The 24,060-nt window shown below is 44.1% G+C and overlaps 2 protein-coding genes across 3 annotated transcripts in view; both read left to right on the top strand.

Annotated features, from left to right (window-relative positions):
* aatka (apoptosis-associated tyrosine kinase a) overlaps nucleotides 1-17,612 on the top strand; it is a 104,562-nt gene extending 86,950 nt beyond the window's left edge. For both annotated transcript variants that reach the window (XM_071393316.1, XM_071393327.1), the window contains 8 exons: nucleotides 1,113-1,197; nucleotides 4,937-5,058; nucleotides 5,751-5,900; nucleotides 6,847-10,615; nucleotides 11,305-11,469; nucleotides 11,724-11,910; nucleotides 12,310-12,534; nucleotides 12,979-17,612. In XM_071393316.1, the coding sequence (XP_071249417.1) occupies nucleotides 1,113-1,197; nucleotides 4,937-5,058; nucleotides 5,751-5,900; nucleotides 6,847-10,615; nucleotides 11,305-11,469; nucleotides 11,724-11,910; nucleotides 12,310-12,534; nucleotides 12,979-13,007 (4,732 nt within the window). In that variant the 3' untranslated portion in view covers nucleotides 13,008-17,612. The remainder of the gene's footprint in view (nucleotides 1-1,112; nucleotides 1,198-4,936; nucleotides 5,059-5,750; nucleotides 5,901-6,846; nucleotides 10,616-11,304; nucleotides 11,470-11,723; nucleotides 11,911-12,309; nucleotides 12,535-12,978) is intronic.
* Nucleotides 17,613-18,066: 454 nt separating this feature from the next.
* Nucleotides 18,067-24,060, top strand: part of LOC139570988 (zinc finger protein 135-like) — a 29,702-nt gene continuing 23,708 nt past the window's right edge. The window contains exons 1-3 of the mRNA XM_071393411.1: nucleotides 18,067-18,196; nucleotides 20,517-20,716; nucleotides 20,868-23,559. Of these exons, the coding sequence (XP_071249512.1) occupies nucleotides 21,059-22,216 (1,158 nt within the window). The 5' untranslated portion in view covers nucleotides 18,067-18,196; nucleotides 20,517-20,716; nucleotides 20,868-21,058 and the 3' untranslated portion in view covers nucleotides 22,217-23,559. Of the gene's footprint in view, nucleotides 18,197-20,516; nucleotides 20,717-20,867 lie in introns of the transcript that reaches the window.

Genomic DNA, 24,060 nt, shown 5'->3' with positions numbered 1-24,060 from the left:
TGTGCGGTAGCATACATGTTGTAGTGAAGAGCAACGATATATACGCTGTATGTACGGTACCATACATGTTGTAGTGAAGAGCAACGATATATACGCCGTATGTACGGTACCATACATGTTGTAGTGAAGAGCAACGATATATACGCTGTATGTACGGTAGCATACATGTTGTAGTGAAGGGCAACGATATATACGCTGTATGTACGGTAGCATACATGCTGTAGTGACATAAACCAGACAGAGAGAACTGAATCCGGATGATCTGGAGGAAGTTGAAGGATCTGGTCTCACTCTGACACATCCCACCCTAGATACAACTGAGACTGTGCAGCTGGTCTGTCTCCAAATTAACATGATATTGAGGATATTATATACATCACAATCTGTTCCATATTACCTTACCTGTTTAAATAAATGTTAAAGAAAAATATGGAAATATGTAAGGATATGACTGAAGCTGTGTTGCTCTGGAGCTCCCCCTGCTGGTCTGTCCCGGTAACAACATCCTGGTGCTGCCTGAGTGACTCTCACCAACTCCAGCATCAGTGATTTTGTTGCCGGGGGGAACCCCTTTCTCCTTGTTACCATGGTAGCAGCCAATCCATGTGCTGAGGAGCTGATGATAGGTAGAGTTAAGATCAACAAAATCTCGCTGCCTGTGTAGTAGTCAGAAATAGCTACAGAGAAAAATGAGAAATCCACGTAGCTACAGTACTTGTGCCATCATACCAGTAAATTACACCCGTGCTTTATGCTATTGAGCGGTAACTGTTGTGAAGCATCATGTTTTCCTGTGGTACAATATATTTAATAACAATGATTGAATGGTTTCTTGTGATACGATGTTATTGCAGTCAGAGTATTACATAAGGTTTAGTCTGGTCTGGTGACTGGGTGGCAGGTAGGTAGCCTAGTGGTTAAGAGCGTTTGGCCAGTAACTGAAAGGTCGCTGGTTTGAATCTCTGAGCAGACTAGGTGAAAAATCTGTCGATGTGCCCTTGAGCAAGGTACTTAACCCTGAATGCTGCTGTAAGTCTGTCTGGATAACAGCGTCTGCTAACTGGCTATAATGTAACAATGTGACTAACTGTTCCTCCCTCTCCGCTTCACAGTGACCTGGCCTTAAGGAACTGCCTTCTGACCTCAGAGATGACAGTCAAGATAGGAGACTATGGCCTCTCACACAGCAGATACAAGGTGAGTCTACAGTATGAAACCAGTCTTGGTGAGTCTACAGTAATAAACCAGTCTGGATGAGTCTACAGTATTAACCAGTCTTGATGAGTCTACAGTAATAAACCAGTCTTGATGAATCTACAGTAATAAACCAGTCTTGGTGAGTCTACAGTAATAAACCAGTCTTGGTGAGTCTACAGTAATAAACCAGTCTTGGTGAATCTACAGTAATAAACCAGTCTTGGTGAGTCTACAGTATTAACCAGTCTTGATGAGTCTACAGTAATAAACCAGTCTTGATGAATCTACAGTAATAAACCAGTCTTGGTGAATCTACAGTAATAAACCAGTCTTGGTGAATCTACAGTAATAAACCAGTCTTGATGAGTCTACAGTAATAAACCAGTCTTGGTGAGTCTACAGTAATAATTGTACGCTGATGATTCATGTTTTCTTTTAAAACCACAACTAGAGTCTCTCCAGGGCCTCATAGAGGATCTAGATACCTTTGCTATCCTCTCTGGATTAAAACCAAATTATGATAAATGTACCATATTACGTATTGGATCACTAAAAAATACACATTTTATATTGCCATGTAGTTTACCAATTAAATGGTCTGACGGAGATGTGGACATACTCGGTATAAAAATCCCAAAAGAAAGAAATGATCTCACTCCAATAAATTTTTATAGAAAGTTAGCAAAAATAGATCTTGCTACCATGGAAAGGAAAATACCTGTCTATTTGTGGAAAAATCACCCTGATTAACTCCTTAGTCATATCACAGTTTACCTATTTGCTTATGGTTTTGCCTACACCTAGTGACCTGCTTTTTAAATTATATGAACAAAAAATATTCCATTTTATTTGGAACGGCAAGCCAGATAAAATTAAAAGGGCCTATTTATATAACGAATATGAATTCGGAGGGCAGAAATTATTAAATATTAAAGCATTAGACCTCTCACTAAAGGCATCAGTCATACAAAAGTTATACTTAAATCCAAACTGGTTCTCTAGTAAATTGGTACGAATGTCTCATCCTATATTCAAGAAGGGCCTTTTCCCCTTTATTCAGATTACACCTGCTCACTTTCGGTTGTTTGAAAAGGAAATAATCTCCAAAATATCCTTATTTTTTAAACAAGCCTTAGAAAGTTGGTTGCAATTTCAGTTTAATCCACCTGAAAGGACGGAACAAATAGTACAACAAATATTGTGGTTAAATTCAAATATAGTAATTGATAAAAAAAACTGTATTTATTGAAGAAATGTTTAAAAAAGGTATAATTTTTGTGAATGATGTCATAAATAGGACTGGTGGAGTTATGTCACACAGGCAGCTAACACAGACATATGGAAATGTCTGCTCTACCCAAACTTACAACCAATTAATTGCAGCATTACCACAAAAATGGAAGAGGCAAGTAGAAGGGGAAAAAAGTAAGGAACTTGTATGTCGGCCCTGTATTAAAGAACATAAATGGTTAAAGAAAAGTGTGATAAATAAAAACATATACCAATTTCATTTAAGGACCAAAAAACTGACAGCTGTGCCATATAAATTGCAAAATAGTTGGGAAGAGATTTTCGATGTACCCATTCCATGGCACATGGTTTATGAATTGATACGCAAAACAACGCCGGATTCAAAACTTCGAATTTTTCAATTTAAATTACTGTACAAAATTCTTGCAACTAATAGAATGTTATATATATGGGGTATACAATCTTCCCAGCTCTGCAGATTCTGTTGTGAGGAGGCAGAGTCATTAGATCATTTATTTTGGTATTGTCCATATGTAGCTCGTTTTTGGTCACAGGTCCAGGAATGGCTGAAGAATTGCAACATTTGCCTAAAACTAACGCTACAGATAGCAATACTGGGGGATTTGAAAAGCCATAGTCAATCAATCAATAATATAATAATTATTTTAGCAAAAATGTTTATTTTTAATTTACAATCTATAGAAGCTATGAGAATAGGAAGGTTCAAGTCTTTTGTGAAGCATCACAGCACAGTTGAAAAATATATGGCAAATAAAAATCCGAAATGGATGATGTTGGAAGATAGATGGAAGGGGTTGAGTGGAACTGAAGGGTGGGACTAATAACAAGATAAACAATGTAGGGCATACGGGATCTGTGAAATGTGTATAGGTGCGGAGCTTTTGTGAAATAGCACAGTTACAAGTGGAAATAAAATTGGATGGACAACAGAAATAGAGGAAGGACTAAGAACAAATAAGAGAGAACTATTGTAAAGTGGACTGTGTCTGTAAGATGGGTATAAGATGTAAAAGCAGAAGTGTTTATTAGTTTACTCCAATTGGGGGATCGGTGGTAGGGTGCGGGGAATAATAATAAAGGTATATTCTTTAAAAAACTATGTATGTCTATATAGGTATGTGTATGTATATATGTGTATATGTATGCATGTGTGTATGGATATATATATTAACCCAAAAAAATATGGGGGATTGGAAATGATGCAGACAATTATATTGGAAGCAACATTCTTTCCGCAAGATTAAGCTGATCCACCCCCCCCCAAAAAAATTTATTTTTTAATTAAAAAAAAAAATATATATATATATAATAATAATAATAAACCAGTCTTGATCAGTCTACAGTAATAAACCAGTATTGGTGAGTCTACAGTAATAAACCAGTATTGGTGAGTCTACAGTAATAAACCAGTCTTGATGAGTCTACAGTATTAACCAGTCTTGATGAATCTACAGTAATAAACCAGTCTTGGTGAGTCTACAGTAATAAACCAGTATTGGTGAGTCTACAGTAATAAACCAGTCTTGATGAGTCTACAGTATTAACCAGTCTTGATGAATCTACAGTAATAAACCAGTCTTGGTGAGTCTACAGTAATAAACCAGTCTTGATGAGTCTACAGTATTAACCAGTCTTGATGAATCTACAGTAATAAACCAGTCTTGGTGAGTCTACAGTAATAAACCAGTATTGGTGAGTCTACAGTAATAAACCAGTCTTGATGAGTCTACAGTATTAACCAGTCTTGATGAATCTACAGTAATAAACCAGTCTTGGTGAGTCTACAGTAATAAACCAGTATTGGTGAGTCTACAGTAATAAACCAGTCTTGATGAGTCTACAGTAATAAACCAGTCTTGATGAGTCTACAGTAATAAACCAGTCTTGGTGAATCTACAGTAATAAACCAGTCTTGGTGAATCTACAGTAATAAACCAGTCTTGGTGAATCTACAGTAATAAACCAGTCTTGGTGAGTCTACAGTAATAAACCAGTCTTGATGAGTCTACAGTAATAAACCAGTCTTGATGAGTCTACAGTAATAAACCAGTCTTGGTGAGTCTACAGTAATAACCAGTCTTGATGAGTCTACAGTAATAAACCAGTCTTGGTGAATCTACAGTAATAAACCAGTCTTGGTGAGTCTACAGTAATAAACCAGTCTTGGTGAGTCTACAGTAATAAACCAGTCTTGATGAGTCTACAGTAATAAACCAGTCTTGGTGAGTCTACAGTAATAAACCAGTCTTGGTGAGTCTACAGTAATAAACCAGTCTTGATGAGTCTACAGTAATAAACCAGTCTTGGTGAATCTACAGTAATAAACCAGTCTTGGTTATATTGTATTTTATTATGTATCTTTCTACATACTGAATAGGGGGTGGGGCAGAAGAATAGTTTCCATTGTAACAGACAGACGATAAAGTAGTATTTCAATCACATGATTCTGCTTTATTCTACTCTGTAGGATGACTACTTTGTGACTCCAGACCAGATCTGGGTGCCGCTGCGTTGGATCGCCCCAGAGCTCATAGACGAGGTGCATGGTAACCTACTAGTGGTGGACCAGACTAAGGACAGCAACGTCTGGTGAGCAGGGGGGAGGGGTCAGGGGTCAGGGTGTAGGTATGAATGTGACACAGCTCTTCAACCAAACCTAGCCTGGTCCCAGTCTGTTTGTGGTGTTATCGATACAGCTCTTCAACTAAACCTAGCCTGGTCCCAGTCTGTTTGTGGTGTTATCGATACAGCTCTTCAACCAAACCTAGCCTGGTCCCAGTCTGTTTGTGGTGTTATCGATACAGCTCTTCAACCAAACCTAGCCTGGTCCCAGTCTGTTTGTGGTGTTATCGATACAGCTCTTCAACCAAACCTAGCCTGGTCCTAGTCTGTTTGTGGTGTTATTGATACAGCTCTCCAACCAAACCTAGCCTGGTCCCAGTCTGTTTGTGGTGTTATCGATACAGCTCTTCAACCAAACCTAGCCTGGTCCCAGATCAGTTTGTGCTCTTTCCAACTCTATAGCTCATTGTCAATCCAGATGTGACATGACAATGAGTGACAAGGAGTTGTCATGGCAGCACAAACACACTGGGACTATATAAAGGCTAATCAAAACCTGGTACATCAAATCAAACCTCTATTGAATAGGGCTTGGTGTTTTCCCTGCCTAAGAGAAACTCTGGGATCTGGTGTCCAGAGTTTTTCCTAGTTAGGCCACATGGTCAGCTATGTAATTCCTCATCTGAAAACGTTACTTCATGGGTTTGTCTCTGTTCTAGGTCTCTGGGAGTGACTATCTGGGAGTTGTTTGAGTTGGGGAACCAGCCGTACAGACACTACACTGACAGACAGGTCCTGACCTACGCTGTGAAGGAACAGCAGCTCAAACTAACCAGGCCCCGGCTCAAAGTACCCCTGGCTGAGCGCTGGTGAGTACACACATACACAGACAAACACACACACGCATGCACACATACACACACACATGCATGAATGCACTAATGCGCACACACACACACACGCACAAGTGTACAAACGCAGGCGCACACCTACGCAGGATACACCACAATCCTTTGGTCTGTAGCCAATCATTAGTACTCCCTATCCTCATATCAACCAATCAATGCCTTTTATACTGGCGCACTAACCAACCATTAGTCTTCTTCTCTCCTGACATGGGTTGTAATCAATACCTTATTAACCTGGCTATGAGCTTCTCATTTTGTCAGCACCATATAATACATATTTCTGGCATCTCACACATACAGTACACAACACCTATGTATTCATCCTTCTCTGGACGTCTGGCAAATAGTGTTCCTTTTATCAAGCATGTTACTCATTTAAAACAACCTGAGTATTTAATGCTGACACACACAGACACACACCTTCCTATATGCTGACCAATCTTTCCAATCACAGTTTCTGTATCTGGCTTGTATATATTCTCGTCAGATTGTAAGACTGGCGGCCAGAAACAGCTGACGAAGGACTTCCTCATCATATTGCTGTTTCCTAAATCAATTCCATGGTAGCTGCCTCATTTCAGTGTGATACAGCAATTTTTCATAATAAATGGACTATTGATGAACCTCCAGAATTACGGAGTAACACTTCTTCATCCCTTCCCCAACCCTCTGCTCCCTCCCTCCCTCCCTCTGCTCCCTCCCTCCCTCCCTCCCTCCCTCCCTCCCTCCCTCCGCTGGCGCTCCCTCTGTCTCTCTCTCTCTACCTCGCTCCCTCCCTCCCTCCCTCTGTCTGTCTCTCCCTCCCCCTCCCTCTGGCCCTCCCTTTCTCCCTCTTTCTCTCCCTCCCCACATCCCTCCCTCTCTCCCTCCCTCCCTCCCTCTCTCTGTCACCCCCCCCCCCCCCCAGGTATGAAGTGATGCAGTTCTGCTGGCTGCAGCCAGAGCAGAGACCCAACAGTGAGGAGGTACACCTCCTCCTCACCTACCTGTGTGCCAAGAGGGCCAGTTCAGTCCAGGAGGACTTTGAACAGCGCTGGAACTCCCTGAGACCCAACCTGACTGGCAGCACCACCCACAGCCACACCGCCCCAGCCCCTCCACCACTAGCCCAGACCACTGTCCCTGCCCCAGCCCGACCATCTATCCCTGGAGACGTGGAGTTGGAGCCGGCCTCCACCTCCCGCAACTCCTTCCCCCTCCTAGAACACTTCTCCCAGGACAGCTTCCACTCCGACAGCGGTGACGACATCCTGACCGTGACAGAGACCAGCTATGGTGGGCTCAACTTTGAGTACAAGTGGGAGCAGGCGAGAGCTGAGCAGCCATACTGTTCCTCATCTACCAGCGGGCCTCTGGGCCAGGGCAACCCTCACTACCAGGACGTATACTACCCCGTCGGGAACACCTCCACCTCGGGCAGCTGTAAAGGGGACGGAGGGGGTGGAGGGCTTGCTCTGGGGGTCTCCCCATCCTACTACGAGTCCGACCACTCCGGATCGGGGTCGGGGTCGGGGGTCGGGGTGGTGCCGGTGTTGAGCGCTCACAGCCCTTCCGTCGGCAGTGAGTACTACATCCGTATTGAGGAGCCGGTGGGGTGTAATATCAACCTGGATGATAGTGTGGTTGACTACAGCCCCGGGTTGGAGGCTGAGGATGGCAGCCTCTCCTCAGGGAGCAGAACCCCACAGCCCCAGTCCCAGTCCCAGTCCCAGCCCAGTGCCTACTGGTCAGCAGCAGCAGGCGACAGCAGTGGGGGTAAACACAGTACCTATGACTCTGACAATAGCCCGGCCGTGTCCCTGACCATGGAGCCTCTCCTGAGACAGACAGCCAGCACAGCCAGTCCCGTGGAGCTGGGGCGGTCCCACCAGTACTTCTCACCCAATCAGAGACAGGCTTTCTACTGTGAACAGTCGCCCATTCGAGAGACGTGTTGCCAATCACCAGAGGACACGCCCATAATGTCCCAGCTGAACCTGCATCATCCAATGGGGAGGCTGGAAACCCCTCTGGGGGTGGGGTCCTCCCACTCCCAGTGCCTGAGTAGCCCTAGTCTGGGACACTGTGACCCCTACCTCGAGGCTAGCCAAGGCTTCACCACCACAGCCAGGAGGACGGTTAGTGAAGGCTACTATGACATGATGGGTCCCCTCAGAAAGACTCTACCCATGGCTAACCATATTAGCATCGACGTGGAGACAGGGGACGGGGGACTTTTGGTGGGGGGCAGGAGGAGAGGAGAAAGTGACACTCGGGACATCGACGATGGTGATCTCTTCTCTGAGAAAGAAGCCACCAACTGGACCTCCAACCACTCAGCCAATAACAACAGCATGACTTTTGACCTTAGGCAGACGGGCCAATCACAGGACAGCTGTCTGGACCTCCATTACACCAACACCACGACACACTCCTCTACTGTAACAGGCTCGTGTAACAGTAGCAACATGTGCCAGCAGCACAGCTCCAGAGCCTTCAGCTATATGGAGGCCACAGGGGGAGAGAGCGCTGTCCTCTCTTCCTCTAGCAGACCCAGTGAGGGCAGTAGTGCTACTACATATAGTCACCTGTGTCACGGAGCTAGAGATAAACCTGTGTGTCTCTCAGACCACTCTACCCTAGATCATCTAAGAGGTGATGCTGTTGACTCTCTCTCCAGCTCTTCTGTTGCTGTCAAGTGTGTTAACCTCAAAGGTAGTGTAAAGGACAGCGTCCCCACCACCAAAACTACAACTACGGTGTCTGTAGAGGGACACAGTAAAAACCCATCTCTGATTACAGGAGAGAGGCAATTCTCTGATCCCAAGATGATCCTAGAACCAGGCTATATCCAATCCCCGTCCACATACATGGAGCTTGACAATCGCACAGGCCTCAGCACTAAGGCAGTCCTGACAGAGAAACAGGGGGGTAATGTTTGGGAGATACCTTCACATGTTAAAGACATTAGAGGTCCAGCGGAGGTGATGTCTGGTGGTGTGGGGGAGAGGAGGCTGGGGATGGGGTTGGCCCACCCTGAAGGTGTACTGCTGGAGCCGGTCGGGTCCTTGTTTGAGGCTAGCAGAGGGCTGGACAGTGGGTTGGAGATGGCCGGTCATTCCAGCATCAGCCTAGTGGACATCAGCAACTGTAGTTACGACGATGAGGACGATGACATAACAGATATCACTTCTGGAATTTTGGCCGACTACTCCCTGGACTATGCTGACGAGGTCGGAGACGATCTAAGCCCCGCCCAACACCCCCATGGACGCTCCCTGCAGAACCCGGTGGGAACCCCCGACTCCGTGGACACCCTGAACATGCTGTCGCTGTCGTTGTCGGTTACCACTGCCAGCCCCTGTGAGGCCTTCAGCCTTGATGACGTCTTTCTCCATCCCTCCTCCTCCCTCTCCTCCTCTTTCACCTCCTCTTCTTTCACCTCCTCATCTCTCCTCCCCAAGTCCCTGGACAGTGGCTACGACACAGAGAACAATGAAAGCCCAGAGTTCATCCTAAAGGAGGGAGGTGGGAATGGGGAGTTCCTATTGGACTGCGAAGGAAACGAGCAACAACACCCAGTCCTCGGTGGGAGCCACCTGGCCCGTGGTGGGGTTAGCCTGGGGCCGAGGTCGGACCAGATGGTCCTTCAGCAGGTGGACCTGGGTGATGGGGTTGGGGTCACTCTGTGTACCTCTTCCTCCTCTGGCTGCACTGAGCTGCAGCTAAAGGGACTAAGTGACAAGAATCCATTAATGGACTCTGCCTACTTCTCTGACTACGACGCGGAGAATGAGAGGAGTCCCCAGGATGAAGGGAGTAACTTCTTCTCCAGTCCAGGAGATAAGAAGGACTTTGTGGGGCACACAGCCTCGAAACAGAGGATAAGGTCGGCGAGGAGAGATGACCTCCAACCACAGATGGAGAGAGAGGACGGTTACCATGACCTGACAGACCTGACAGGAAACACAAATACAAATACAAATGGAGTGGTGGTGTTTGACACTACCACAGGTTCCTCTCCCTCCTCGGACCCCGGCCCGCGCCTCTCCATGCTGGCCCCCTTCCCCCCTCAGATGGGGGGCTGTCTGGCCAAAGAGTCCGCCCCTGACGATGCTGTAGGCCTGGAGTCTGAGCACAGCGGCGAGGAGCCGGCATCTGGGTGCAGCTCCACCATGGTGTCTGAGGGTTCCTCCACAGTGCAGGAGGCTTCAGCCAGACACCCTGACCAGGAGAACCATCACAGGGCCTCAGACGATGACTACTCCCCCATCCAGTCCCTGGGCTCCGACTCTACCATAGACTACAGAGAGGAGGTGATGAAAGAGAAGGAGGAGGACGGGGAGGGAGAGCAGGGATCTACTGAGGAGGACATGCCAGAGTTTAATCAGGTCGACGAGGATGGAGAGAATGTAGAGAGAGGAGGAGAAGAGGAGGAGTATGAGGAGTTAGAGGAGGAGAACGAAGAGGAGGAGGAGAAGGCTGGCTACAGCAGACACCAGAACGGTCCTGTTGGCCTCCTCACCTCATCTCCATCGCTCCTCTCCTGCTCCCCCTCACTCCAGGAGCTGTGTCGGGAGGTGGAGAGGCGAGCTCCTCTAACAGAGGGGGAGGAGTCAGACGACAGTGAGTCAGAGGAGGAGCTGCGGAGCTACAACCTACAGGAGGAGCTGAGCGAGGAGGACAGTGAGGGGGAGGTTGGTTATATATTGGTTATATTCACGTTCCCCATTTTCCTACATGATTTTATTCTATTTTAAACCTGAGGTCCGCAATAGGAGCAGCAGCGCCACTGGTCACCCCAGGCGCATTTCTTATCGTTTTAGTTCAGAGGAAATGAGCATCCAGCGTCGTGGTAAAACAGAATGGTAGTATATACTCTGCGGTTCTATCTGGCATGCAATGATGTGCAATGAAGTCATGTATTTTTGTTGTAGTATCACAAACCGGCCACAGGAGTCTGGTGTCACCTTAATTTGGGAGGACAGGCTCGTGGTAATGGCTGGAGCAAAATAAGTGGAATAGTATCAAATACATCAAACACATGATTCCATGTTTGGTACCATTCCATTTGCTCGGTTTCAGACATTATTATGAGCCGTCCTCCCCTCAGCAGCCTCCTGTGAAACGGAGGTGGTCGTTTCGCCGCTGTAGATTGGAGCTTTAATCATGTAAAGCAGTGTTTCCCAAACCTGAGGAACATTATGTGTTTCTGGCCAAGTACTAACACAGTTAATTCAACTCATCAACTCATCATGAATAGTGGAATCAGGTGTGTTAATGCTAGGGTTAAAAACTACAATGTGCTCCACTTTGGGTCCCCAGGACCAGGATTAAGACACACTGATGTGAGGTGTGTGGTGACTGACTCACTTGACTTGAATAGGTGATGGGGGTGCCGGTGGTGGTGAGCGATAGTAGTGGGGCCAGAAACCTCCGCAGCCTCCTCAAGATGCCTACGCTCCTCACACAGTCCTTCTGTGACAAGCTAGACAGGAAGAAGAAAGCCGTGTCCTTCTTTGATGACGTCACCGTCTTCCTGTTCGACCAGGTCAGTCACTCTGCAAGCATAGTGACATCACTATGGTCAACCAATGGCAATACTTCATTCTGGATTTTAAAAAAGGCACCAGGCATTATAGAGCATTCATAGTCTTTATAACCACTGCATAGATGCATCACAAATCATTTATAAGCAGTCACACAACATAAAAGTGGTGTTTAAAGTTGGACCAGTTGAATTATTGTTTTCTGTACTGGTAGATGTATTTGAGACTTTCTGACTGATTTCTCTTTCACCTCCAGGAGAGCCCCACAGGAGAGCTGGCTGACTTCACGTTTCCCCCAGGAGCAGAGTCCAGCGGCCAGGCCTCGGGCGGGGAGAACCCCCAACCGGACCACCACCACCACCCCACCATGGGCCACCACCTCCACCCCCCGGACAGGGCACCACACGCCTCAGAGGACTCTGATGGCAACATGTCAGAAGACGGTAAGAGTGAAAAATACTTTCAGTTATAAGAACAGTTAGAGACCAAGAGTGTTAAGAATGGATCCCTGAGGGATACAAGAACAGTAAGAGACCAACAGGGTTAACAATGGATCCCTGAGGGATACAAGAACAGTACGAGACCAAGAGGGTTAACAATGGATCCCTAAGGGATACAAGAACAGTACGAGACCAAGAGGGTTAAGAATGGATCCCTGAGGGATACAAGAACAGTACGAGACCAAGAGGGTTAAGAATGGATCCCTGAGGGAATCCACAAGCTATAGTCAGGTATACTGTATCAGTTCTAAACCCCCTCTCCTCTGTGTGTGTGGTGTGTGTGTGGTGTGTGTGTGTGTGTGTGTCGTGTGTGTGTGTGTGTGTGTGCGCGCGCATATTCAGGTGGTGGGTTTGAGTGGGAGGATGACATCCCATTGATGACCAGCCCGTTGTCCAGCCCGTCTACAGCTGAGCCACCGGTCTCCGATCCCATCCCGGTCCCTGCTGCCAAGCCTCCCGAGGACAAGCCGGTAGCAGTAACAGCAGCATCACAGTTCTCCCGTTTCAGCGTGTCCCGCTCCCGCTTCTCCATCACACACGTCCCCAATCCAGACATGAACTCTGGAGGTCAGTCCTGGTGAACACACCCCTGGTACTGTAGTAGTCACTAGTGTCCTGTTAAACACTCCCCTGGTGCTGTAGTACTGTAGTAGTCACTAGTGTCCTGTTAAACACTCCCCTGGTACTGCAGTACTGTAGTAGTCAATAGTGTCCTGTTCACAATACTGTTCCCAGCCTAGCTGTACTGGGTTGACCTGGTTACGAGGTGCCTTGTTCACAATACTGTTCCCAGCCTAGCTGTACTGAGCTGGTTACGTAGTGCCTTGTTCACAATACTGAGCCCAAGCTAGCTGTACTGAGCTGGTGTGGTTATGCATCCACCATAGCTGCTGGAGTGGACAATGTACTGTCAAAAGAAAGAACAGCACAGTACAGCTTAGGTCGACAAGATAGTGTGAAAAGGGAAAATGTCACATCTGCGCTAACGAATCCTCTTCTCTTGTCTCACAGGGAGCAGTGACGATGGAGAGAGGCAGTGAAAGAAGGATTGAAGGGGTCTTCTCCATGACAGGAGGGTGTATACCTCCTCTCCTAGTATGACACCCAGGTGTTCAGACCTGGGATCAACAGCACCTGATGACCCTGTATGAGCCAATGCCTCGTATCGTAGTGACACAACATCTACATCCCAAATGACAGCCTATTCCCTATGTGCCCTGGTCAACAATAGTGGAAAACATAGGGAACAGGGTGCCATTTGGGATGCAGACAAACACCTTAAATGGTTCCTTCTCTTACTTTGTATTATTACTCCGGAGAGAGACAGAGAGATAGCTGTAGGAATAATGACAGAGTCCTGAGAGGACCACAACCAAGCAGTATGTGACTGATAATATAGATGTATTAGAGATATATAACATCTACACTTATGACAATTATTAATAACTTATTTGCTCAAATCATCATTGACGTTCATTAGCGACAAGTCATTTGGGGAAACGGAAAAAGAGACAAGAAAAATAAACAATTACAGACTTGGTCTCATTGCTGCTCTCTCGTTGGCTGCTTTGGTCCTCCATCTGCTTGCTCATTGGCTGGTTGGATCTTCTAGAACAGTGTTACAGCGCTTCCCTGGAGCCATTGAATAACGTCTGATGACCGCCCCACAGGAAGCTGCTGGGGTTCAAAGATGAAGACAAACCCCCGCCCTTTACAAATGACAGAGGAATAGGGGTGGGGGTGCTGTGAAACTTACTGTGCTCCCATGACAAAGCCACAGGAACGTGGACGGTCTTGCTGATGTTTTAGTTCAGGGATAAAAAAATGTATTATTATGATGTTATACCATAGCATTGTTGAATATGTATTTCTGATTGGCTTGAAGGGCATTCTAGAGCGTGCATTATTTCCGTATAACTCACGGTATATTTGCACGGTAGAAAGGCTATAGTTTGTTCTTACATATATGTTTGAGCTGCTTTTGAAAGCAAAAGTTCAATTGAAAACATTATTGGCATGTTTGAATTTTATTTTCATAATGGCGAGCTAGGACTGAAGGTTTGGTTAGCTAAACTAGCATGTCTGTTTGTTTGGTTACCAAGGCAACCACTGTCGCTGTCTAGTAAACTTGCTACTTCAGTGGATGTTAAACACATTTCTACTGGCAAATTAACACATTTCTAGCAGCAAATGTGTTCAATTATAGCCCTGGTATAAAAGGGATAATCAACTTGGGGCTCTATGCATACTCTGGAAAAGTGGAAGGTCAGCTGGAACACCTCCCACATCGTTCATTATTTTCCATAGAACGCATAGCCTCTGGTTGATTATCCCTTACATAACAGATCATTAGAACCAGAGCCCTGTTGAAATGTATGTTATAATATATATGGCTCTGCTTACAACTTGGTAACACTGTTATGTGTCTGTTTCACAGTTTTTTGTAACGTTAGTTACTCCTCCCCTTACAAAAAAAGTTTGCCGTCTTGAAACTGCAGTAAAAGTGCAGTAACTGAAGTCAACTGTGGTATTTTGGATGCAATAATTGCAGAATAACTGCACTGCAGTTGAACTGCAGTAAAAAAAAAACGGTTATTTTGGACACAGTATTTGCAGCATACTGCAGTTATACTGCACTCTAACGGCAATCTTTTTTGGTAAGGGTCCTCTCTCTGGTCAATGAAGACCTCCACATCTGTTCAAAATGCACTTCCTCTATTAGAATTATTAGGCCAGTTGAGAAGCTCTAAATTATATATATTTAGGGTAGAAGCGTGAAAATTGGAACACATTTTTTTGTACTGAACAAAATCTGATAAGAGTGCCATTTCAGCCAAGCGTTGTAGGAGCCTGTTAGTAGCACCACCTATGGATCGATGTTGAAAATACATCTACTGTACCTGCATTTACGTTTCAGGTCACCCCTGTGTTGGGTCTACATGACTAAAATATAAGGCGGAGAACACTGTTTGTAATGTTAATGTAATGGATCTGTTACAGCATAGATCCGTGAGGGTCATGTTCATTAGGTATGAATAGGGGGGGAAAAGTACTGAAATGAGAGTGAGACTATCTGGACTTTAAAATGATATATATATTTAACTAGGCAAGTCAGTTAAGAACAAATTCTTATTTACAATGAAAGCCTACCGAGGAACTGCCTTGTTCAGGGGCAGAACGACAGATTTTACCTTATCAGCTCGGGGATTCGATCTAGCAACCTTTCGGTTACTGGCTCTAACCACAAGGCTACCTGCCGCCCACTTGTTCGAGTTGTCCAATAAGACACGCTCATTAACGTTTTTCATTGCATAACCTTTTCCGTTAAGTGCCCTAATGAACGTGACCCAGGATCCCTGTTTGTGTCTGTCCCTGGAAACTCAAGGGTCAGTTGGTAACAAAACATTATTAGTGTATTATAATGCATTATAAAGGACGCTATAAAGCATTATACATTACTGTCTAGCCCATGTAATGATTCATACAGTAGCTTTGCTCACGTTTCATTTAACCAGCAATACAATGAGTGGAATGTGACGGAGGGAGAGAAAAGAGGGATGAATAGAAGAAAGAGATTTGCATCCTAAAATGGCACCCTATTCCCTTTTATAGTGCACTACTTGACTAGAACCCAATGGGCCCTTTATAGTAGACTACTTTCGATCAGGGCCCATAGAGCATTTGGGACGCCACCCAGGTGAAGCCACAGCCAAACTGGTTTGGTCATATTATCTCTTCTGGATGGTTTTCCTGGACACAGAAGAATCATAGTCCTGGACTAACAAACACTTTCAATAGAGAATCACCATTAAAATAGGTTTTGAGACCAGGACTTATTCTGTGTCTGGGAAACCAGCCCTGTATGTTTAAATGCAAGAGCGCCTTTCAATTCAACTACATGTCTATACTATATCTGTCATGAAGCTGTGATTGTCACCGGTCTACCTACACCATCTAATGCAGGTCTATTTTATTACATGTAAGAGATGGTTATCTGTACAGGTGTTCAAGGTGTACAGACATTGCAACAGGACGGTTACAGATTGGCACATCTCACATAATAATGTATGAATGTTATCAACATGTTTCAAGATCATTTGACCTGAGTTTACTACTGCTGTACCCTCTCCTCTCCTTCTGGGGCCATGTATCAAGCGTCTCAAAGCAGGAGTGCTGACTTAGGATCAGTTTGGCCTTTTAGATCGCAATAAATAAGATCACACAGGCAGGACCTGATCCTAGATCAGTACTCATTCTCTGAGACACTTGATACATACACCGCCCTGATTCTCCCGAGTCACTAAAAGGGCCAATTCTATTTTTTCTCTTGCTCTGCCTGCCTTTTAAGTTTTTCACATTCTGCAAGAAGAGAGACTTTTCCCCTAGTATTTCTTATCTACCAATATGAGTATGTTTCTGAAATGGCATCATATTCTCTGTATAGTGCACTAAGAAAAATACTCATATTTTTGCACTATATAGGGAATATGGGCCATTTCAGTCACAACTTTAACCTCTATGGGATCGGTGTCCCCCAATGGGACGGTTGAGCTAATATGATTAGCATGGCGTTTTAAGTAACAAGAAGATATCCCAGGACATAGACATATCTGATATGGCCAGAAAGCTTAAATTCCTGTTAATCTAACTGCACTGCACAATTTACAGTAACAGTGAAAGAATACCATGCTATTCTTTGAGGAGAGTGCACAGTTATGTACTTGAAAATGTATCAATAAACCAATTAGACACATTTGGGCAGACTTGATACAACATTTTGAACAGTAATGCAATGGTTTATTGGAACAGTCTAAAACTTTGCACATACCCTGCTGCCATCGTATTTCAGACACCACTTTAAAGTAATCCACTGCAGCCAGATTGTGGAGTTACTTACCCGCTCCTCGTCGCTCTCTGTGGAGCATAAGTCCTCAACCAGTCCATGCCGGCTTTTCTAAATAGTGACGGTGCGTAAAGATTGCACTTATCACAAATTCCTCGTTTTCTCTGTGTTTGCCGTATTGTACATTGCTTTTGTCATTCGCACTATATACATGATCCCGATTTTAGCTTCAAGGCAGCGGCCATTTTGAAATTCCTAAAAGGTAGATTGCGCTGATTTAATGGCACACTAAAACATGTCGCGCGCCATAGTTTTGAAACACAGTGGATAGTGCTAAAACAATTCTGCCATATCTGAATTCTGCCATCTTTATGCAAGTTGGCCATTTGCCAAAGAGAAAGGACAACAATAACCAATGGCTAAGCTAAATAGACAATTGATATTAGTTGAGAGTTGACTAGGTGAGATGGGTTGGTCCGTACACCAGTAGTAACACCATCATGGACCCCAGGAAGAGTAGCTGCTGCTTTTGCAACAGCTAATGGGGATTCTAATAAAATACCAAATACCAAATCATCATCAGTCTATAGATGCATTCTAGCCTGGTCCCAGATCTGCTGGTGCTCTTTCCAACTCATTGTCAAGCCAAACATTTGACATAGCAATTCCACAAGGTGTTGGGAAGAGAGCAGAAAGCGACTGGCATCCAGGCTAGTTCCATTCCTCAAGGCCTATGTCTTAGTTTCATGGCTGTCGTGCTAAAGTAGAATTCAAGACAAATAAATCAAGACAGTTTTTTTCCCCTCTTGTGTCTGTCACATTTATTGCTTTGTTTACTGTAATTAAGGCGCCTGAGCAATTGAGCAAATTAATCAGCTGCATTCCCACTTTGAAAGTAAGGTTGCAAATGTATGTTTTTGCACCCCCACATTTTTGGGCCAGAAAAGTATCATGACCCATTGGGTAATTTGTCATCACGCTTGTAGTCTTTAGCAACCTGGGAATCAGTGAAACTCTCCTGGGGGGGCTGTGCCGAGTCTGTGCAAGAAATCCTGTCAGTGAATGTACTGCCATCACAGAACCCTGAGCCTGTGTATGGATGTATTTTGGAGTGGACTGTGATTGAATAAGTGGGATTGGTTCTTAGTTGACGTGTTTTATTTGGTATGATGTCGTTTATCCCATGTCCCACGTTTTTTTTAATACTCCTACCAGCTGGTGGCGATAATGCGCCATTAACATTGGATACCAACCGCAGTTAAACCCCATCGAAGAAGAAGAAGAGTACGTTGTGTTCCAAGTAGCTCTTGAGTAAAAGTTGGCGGTAGCAGACAACAGGATTCTTGAAAAGGGTGTTGTTGAACGTTTTCTTGACTTATAGATCAGGTAAACTCTTTGCAAATAATTTTTCTGAAGTAAGGTCAGCCTACATAAGACGTTTATTTGTCACAATTTAAATCCTGTTCTGATATTTAATTAGATGTTTGATTGCTCTGGTATAATCTTTATCTGAACGCTATGACAAAGGAAGAACTGTTGCCTACACATTTCTTGTCATGTGAAGAAACAGTAGCTTCCTTGATGGATTTGGTCAATTTGGCTGCCTTTTAACAGTAGTGAATAGCTCAGCTGTATACAATTATACGTTCAGTTAACTTTTAACATTATATCTCTGCTGTGTGGCATAAAAAGGTGAGTTTGGTTAACTAACAGTAGCCTATAGCTCTACTGTATAAAATGTCTTGGTCTAGATTTCATAATCTTTGATCTTCCACATCAATGCGTTACATTTGAACAGCTGGACAAAATAAACCATGGCGGTAATTAAAGCTGGACAAAGTAAACCATGGCGGTAATTAACTTGTTGGGATATTTTGTCCTAAAACAAAGTAACCTTCTAGCCTATCGCACACAAACCCTTACAAAACAATGATTGCTGTTTTGAAACTGCAGTAACTGCAGTCGACTGGTATTCTGGACGCAGTAATTGCAGAATAACTGCGGTGTACTGCACTGTAACTGCAGTTACACTGCAAAATTACTGCAGTAAAAAAACGTATTTTGGACACAGTATTTGAAACATACTGCAGTTGCACTCTGAATGCAATGTTTTTTTGTAAGGGGATTAATACAAGTAAGTCAGTGTGCAACGAGCAGATAAAGTCAATACCATGGAGAAATAATTACACCTAGCCTATGTAACCGATGTGAAATGGCTAGCTAGTTAGCGGTGGTGCGCGCTAGCAGCCTTTCAGTCGGTGACGTCACTTGCTCTGAGACCTTGAAGTAGTGGTTCCCCTTGCTCTGCAAGGGCTGCGGCTTTTGTGGAGCGATGGGTAACGATGCTTCGTGGGTGACTGTTGTTGATGTGTGCAGAAGGTCCCTGGTTCGCGCCCGGGTCGGGGCGAGGGGACAGACTAAAGTTAAACTGTTACACTATTATAGGGCAACATCTAGCAGACCAGGGTTTAAACCAGAAACCCTGGCAGTTATGCAAGCAGAGGCCAAATTAAAGTTTACAGTAGCACTGCCAATGGCAGATTTGGTTAATGTAATGAAATGTTGTATATAATGCACCTTTTTAAAAGAAAATCACCTTCCAGTGTAAAAACCAGGGAATCTCAAAACCAAAAAATAAGTGTTAAGTGAGAAGTAGGCATTGGTCTGAAGCTGGAAAAAGAAAGGAAATTCACAAGGTTTGAATCCTAAGCAACCTGCATACAAATTGTTTAAAATACAATAGACCAAAAAGCTGCTGTAGTAGAGCAATACTGTGGGCTGTAAAACCTTGGTAGAGCATGGGTGGAGTAGGCATTGTGGTGCTCGTGAATTTCCTATCTTTTTCGGCTTCAGACCAATACCTACTTCTTACGTCAAACAATTTCGTTTTTAACTCTTACTTTAAAATAGATGTCTTGACAAGGGAACATAAGTGTCTTGTCTACTAAATTGCATAGCCACTGTAAAATAGGCTACATTAAAGTAGACTAAGCAAAATGACGCCACAAGCAGCAAATATTGCAATGAGTGAGATGCAGGACTTTGCTGTCACACTGTCACACACAGTATCTGTGCATGTGCAAAGGGTATGCTTCACGCTGTTCCAGCATGGTTGCCACAGGACCAAAACAGTTGGGAAGTTTAGCCTCGCGCTTCAATGCTCTGGGTAATTGCGGCAATTCACCCACTATGCTGTTTACTTTGTGCATCTAGCCTACGTCATATCGCAGAGTCTACCTTTAAACTCAGAATATGCTATTCTGTTATTTTGAATCTTTTGAATGTTTTTCTTTTACTAATGTTTCTTAATTCCTGCCTTAAATATTTATTAGACTGTTTGTATAGGCCTACCTCAAGTCCCGGCAGTGTGTCAAGGCCCGTATCTTGAGAGGGAGGAGCTCCTCGTTGCGGTTCTGCTCCTCTTTCTAGCATCTCCTAATCTCTCCTCCTAACACATATGAACCCAGAACTTCTTCGAGCGGCTGACCAATTACGTGAGACTTTAGTTCTGGTTTAATCAAGATTAGCTCAGTGGTGAAAGATGTGTTCAACTCCACTGAATGCTCAATCAAAGGTTCTGAACATAAGACAGGGGCCATTACAAGTGTTATCAGTTTTGACATTTGTACTAAGAGTAAAAAATATATATACCACTTCCAAAGTGCTGAAATTATTTTATATGTACAATACCTTCTGCGTTCACCAGGACAGAGATAGCTCGTCTCCCTCCACCCTGCCGGAGTGCCCGGGTCGTAACTCTCCCAGTAGCGCCTTACTGCTAAATCTGAAGAGGGTGTCTGTGCGGCTGGTTCGACTGCAGGAAAACACCAGGGCAGAGTGGAACTTCGAGAGGGGGACACGAGAAGGAGGGAGATGGAGATTTGATTTCATCAAGTAAGAACAATGGTGTGTGTGGATTAGACTACAATCTGCTTCTGCAACTTCTGTTAATTGATAGATACAAAATATACTGTATATTTATGATAATATTTATGATAATATTTGTTTAGGGACCCATATTTCCAAAACCTAGTTATTTAATGTCTTTGTTTCACAGGGGACACCCATAACCGTCGTTCTCTCAGTGGGGGGGACTTATCATCTGGGGAGCCTCAACAACATCATGATGCTGACGAGACAGAGAATAATCTCTCCCGATCAGAACATCTCAAGAAACCCCAGCAGAGACGTACAGGGAATAAACCTCACTACTACTGCTCTGACTTTGGGAAGAGATTCACTACACAAATGTCCTTAATTCACCAGCAGAGTCACAACGGAGGGAAACCATACCGCTGCCCTCATTGTGGGAACTCTTTTGCTGCATCTAACACCTCAAAATATCATCTAAGAATCCATACAGGAGAGAAACTTTACTACTGCTCTCAGTGTGGAAAGACTTTTGCTGCATTTAACACTTTAAAATCTCATCTGAGAATCCATACAGGAGAGAAACCGTATAGCTGCTCTCAGTGTGGGAAGAGTTTCACTTGTCCAGGGGGTCTTAAAGTACACAGAAGAAGCCATACAGGAGAGAAACCTTACAGATGCTCACAGTGTGGGAAGAGTTTCACTGCTTCTCACACCTTAAAATTTCATCTGAGAATTCATACAGGGGAGAAGCCTTACCCCTGCCTTGATTGTGGGAAAGGTTTTGTTAGTGCAGGAGCCCTAACCATACACCAGCGTGTACACACTGGAGAGAAGCCTTATAGCTGTCATCAGTGTGGAAAGAGCTTTTCTGTTTCAGAAAAACTAACTATACACCAGCGCATACACAGTGGAGAGAAACCTTATAACTGTGATCAGTGTGGGAAATGCTTTGCTCGGTCAGGAGAGCTGACTACACACCAGATAACACACACTGGAGTGAAGCCTTATAGCTGTGATCAGTGTGGGAAGAACTTTGCTCTAGCTTCCACCCTGACTACACACCAGCGAACACACACAGGAGAAAAGCCTTACAGCTGTTATCATTGTGGGAAGAGCTGTGCTCGAGCTTCCTCCCTGACTAGACACCATCGAACACACACTGGAGAGAGAACTTATGTTTGTGTATGTGGTAAGAGCTTTGCTCTAGCTTCCACCCTGAATAGACACCAGCGAACACACACTGGAGAGAAGCCTTACACCTGTGATCAGTGTGGGAAGAGCTTTGCTCTATCAGAACACCTGAATAGACACCAGCGAACACACACTGGAGAGAAGCCTTATAGCTGTGATCAGTGTGGGAAGAGATTCAGTCAATCAGGGACACTGAATTCACACCAGCGAACACACACTGGAGAGAAACCTTATGTCTGTCCATGTGGAAAGAGCTTTTCTCATTTAGGGCCAATGAAAAAACACCAGAAAGCAACAATGTGCCATATTCCATCTCCCTCCTATCCAGTTCCAGATCCCTAAATACATGTGAAATAGAAAACATCTAGTCAACAGTCATATCCATCTACCATTCTTAAACAGTTGACTTAGTGTTACGAGAGTTTTGTTCTCAATGTTCTTAAACTGAACTTCAATTAAACTACTCAGTCTGCAACCCAGAGTTTGTAAGATTCTGGTTGAATGAAACAGACAAGAGTCCCAGCTTACAATAGTCAGAATGTTTATTCACGAGAGCGCTCTAAAATAAAAAATGCAAACACAGTCTTTATAACACACACAAACAAGTTAAAATCTTAAACCACGCCTTGCTCAGACAGTCAGTGTTTTCCCACTACACAGATACAGTACATTGTTTCTTTAATCTGCAACATGTTTCATAATTTTCTGCAAGCCTAACAGTTTCTCCCCTCCCTGGGTGGAGACAGAATGTCCTGTAAGGAACACAGTAGTACAACTTGTCTGTCGATAGCTCCTCTTATCATTTGTTTCACACTTGCACCCTGCTGACATACTAAAAAGGAACAAAAGGTCCTTGTTCTAATTCTGACTGAAACTAGACACATCATCAGATTATAGTTTTATGATTCTAATAAATGTCATACAATTATATGGTTTCAGGGTGGAATATTTTAATCATTACCATTAAGCATATAATTCCCTTATCACTTAGTCTGATCACCATGGTAACCTCTGTGCAGCATAATATGCAGCTCTGATCTGGGATCAGGTCTCCCCTGTGTCTATGTAATATCACATATTGTGTTTTTAAATGGATCATTGTCATCATAGAAGATGTCATAATGAACCTGTGTGTGGGGGGGTGGGGGTTGATAATTGTCTTCTTTCATATACTTGTAAAACTATTATTATTATTAAATAAAGTCCCAAGTGGCGCAGAGGTCTAAGACCATCTCAGTCTTCGACCACGAGGCATCACTACAGACAACCTGGTTTGAATCCAGACTGTATCACAACCGGCCGTGATTGGGAGTCCCATAGGCCGGCACACAATTGGCCAAGCGTCGTCCGAGTTTGGCCGGTGTAGGCCGTCATTATAAATAAGAATTTGTTCTTAACTGACTTGCCTAGTTAAATAAAGGTTAAATAAAATAAATGTAGAATAATGTTTCAACAGTAGTAGGTGTGTATTCAATTGATCAATACATTTTATCCATTATCTTCTGAACAACTTCTGCTTATTTTTCCACCTATAATTATTTATTCACTAAATTGATTAAAATCCTCATAAAACTGTAATAAATTATGCATTACATAATTATATCCATGAAAAACAATATAAACGCAAAAAGTAAAGTATTGTTCCCATGTTTCATGTGCTGAAATAAAAGATCCCAGAAATGCTACATGCGCACACATAATTTTTGTGCACAAATTTGTTTACATGCCTATCAGTGAGCATTTCTCCTTTGCCAAGATAGTGCATCCACCTGACAGGTGTGTCAGATCAAGAAGCTGATTAACCTACTTGAGAATGCTGTTCATTGACTAGAGCTCAGTGTTCAACACCATAGAGCCCTCCAAGCTCAACACTAAGCTAAGGACCCTGGGATTGAACACCTCCCTCTGAAACTGGATTCTGGACGTTCTGACGGGCCACCCCCAGGTGGCAAGTGTAGGCTCCCGAGTGGCGCAGCGGTCTAAGGCACTGCATCTCAGTGCTAGAGGCGTCACTATAGACCCTGGTTCGATTCCAGGCTGTATCACAACTGGCCGTGATTGGGAGTCCCATAGGGCGGCACACAATTGGTCCAGCGTTGTCTGGGTTTGGCCGGTGTAGGCCGTAATTGTAAATATGAATTTGGTCTTAACTGACTTGCCTAGTTAAATAAAGGTTAAATACAAAT

This window comes from Salvelinus alpinus, chromosome 1 (genome assembly GCF_045679555.1).
Source record: "Salvelinus alpinus chromosome 1, SLU_Salpinus.1, whole genome shotgun sequence".
NCBI classification, from domain to species: Eukaryota; Metazoa; Chordata; class Actinopteri; order Salmoniformes; family Salmonidae; genus Salvelinus; species Salvelinus alpinus.
The sequence above is the reverse complement of the archived record's forward strand: the minus strand, read 5'-3'. Positions and strand labels throughout refer to the sequence as shown.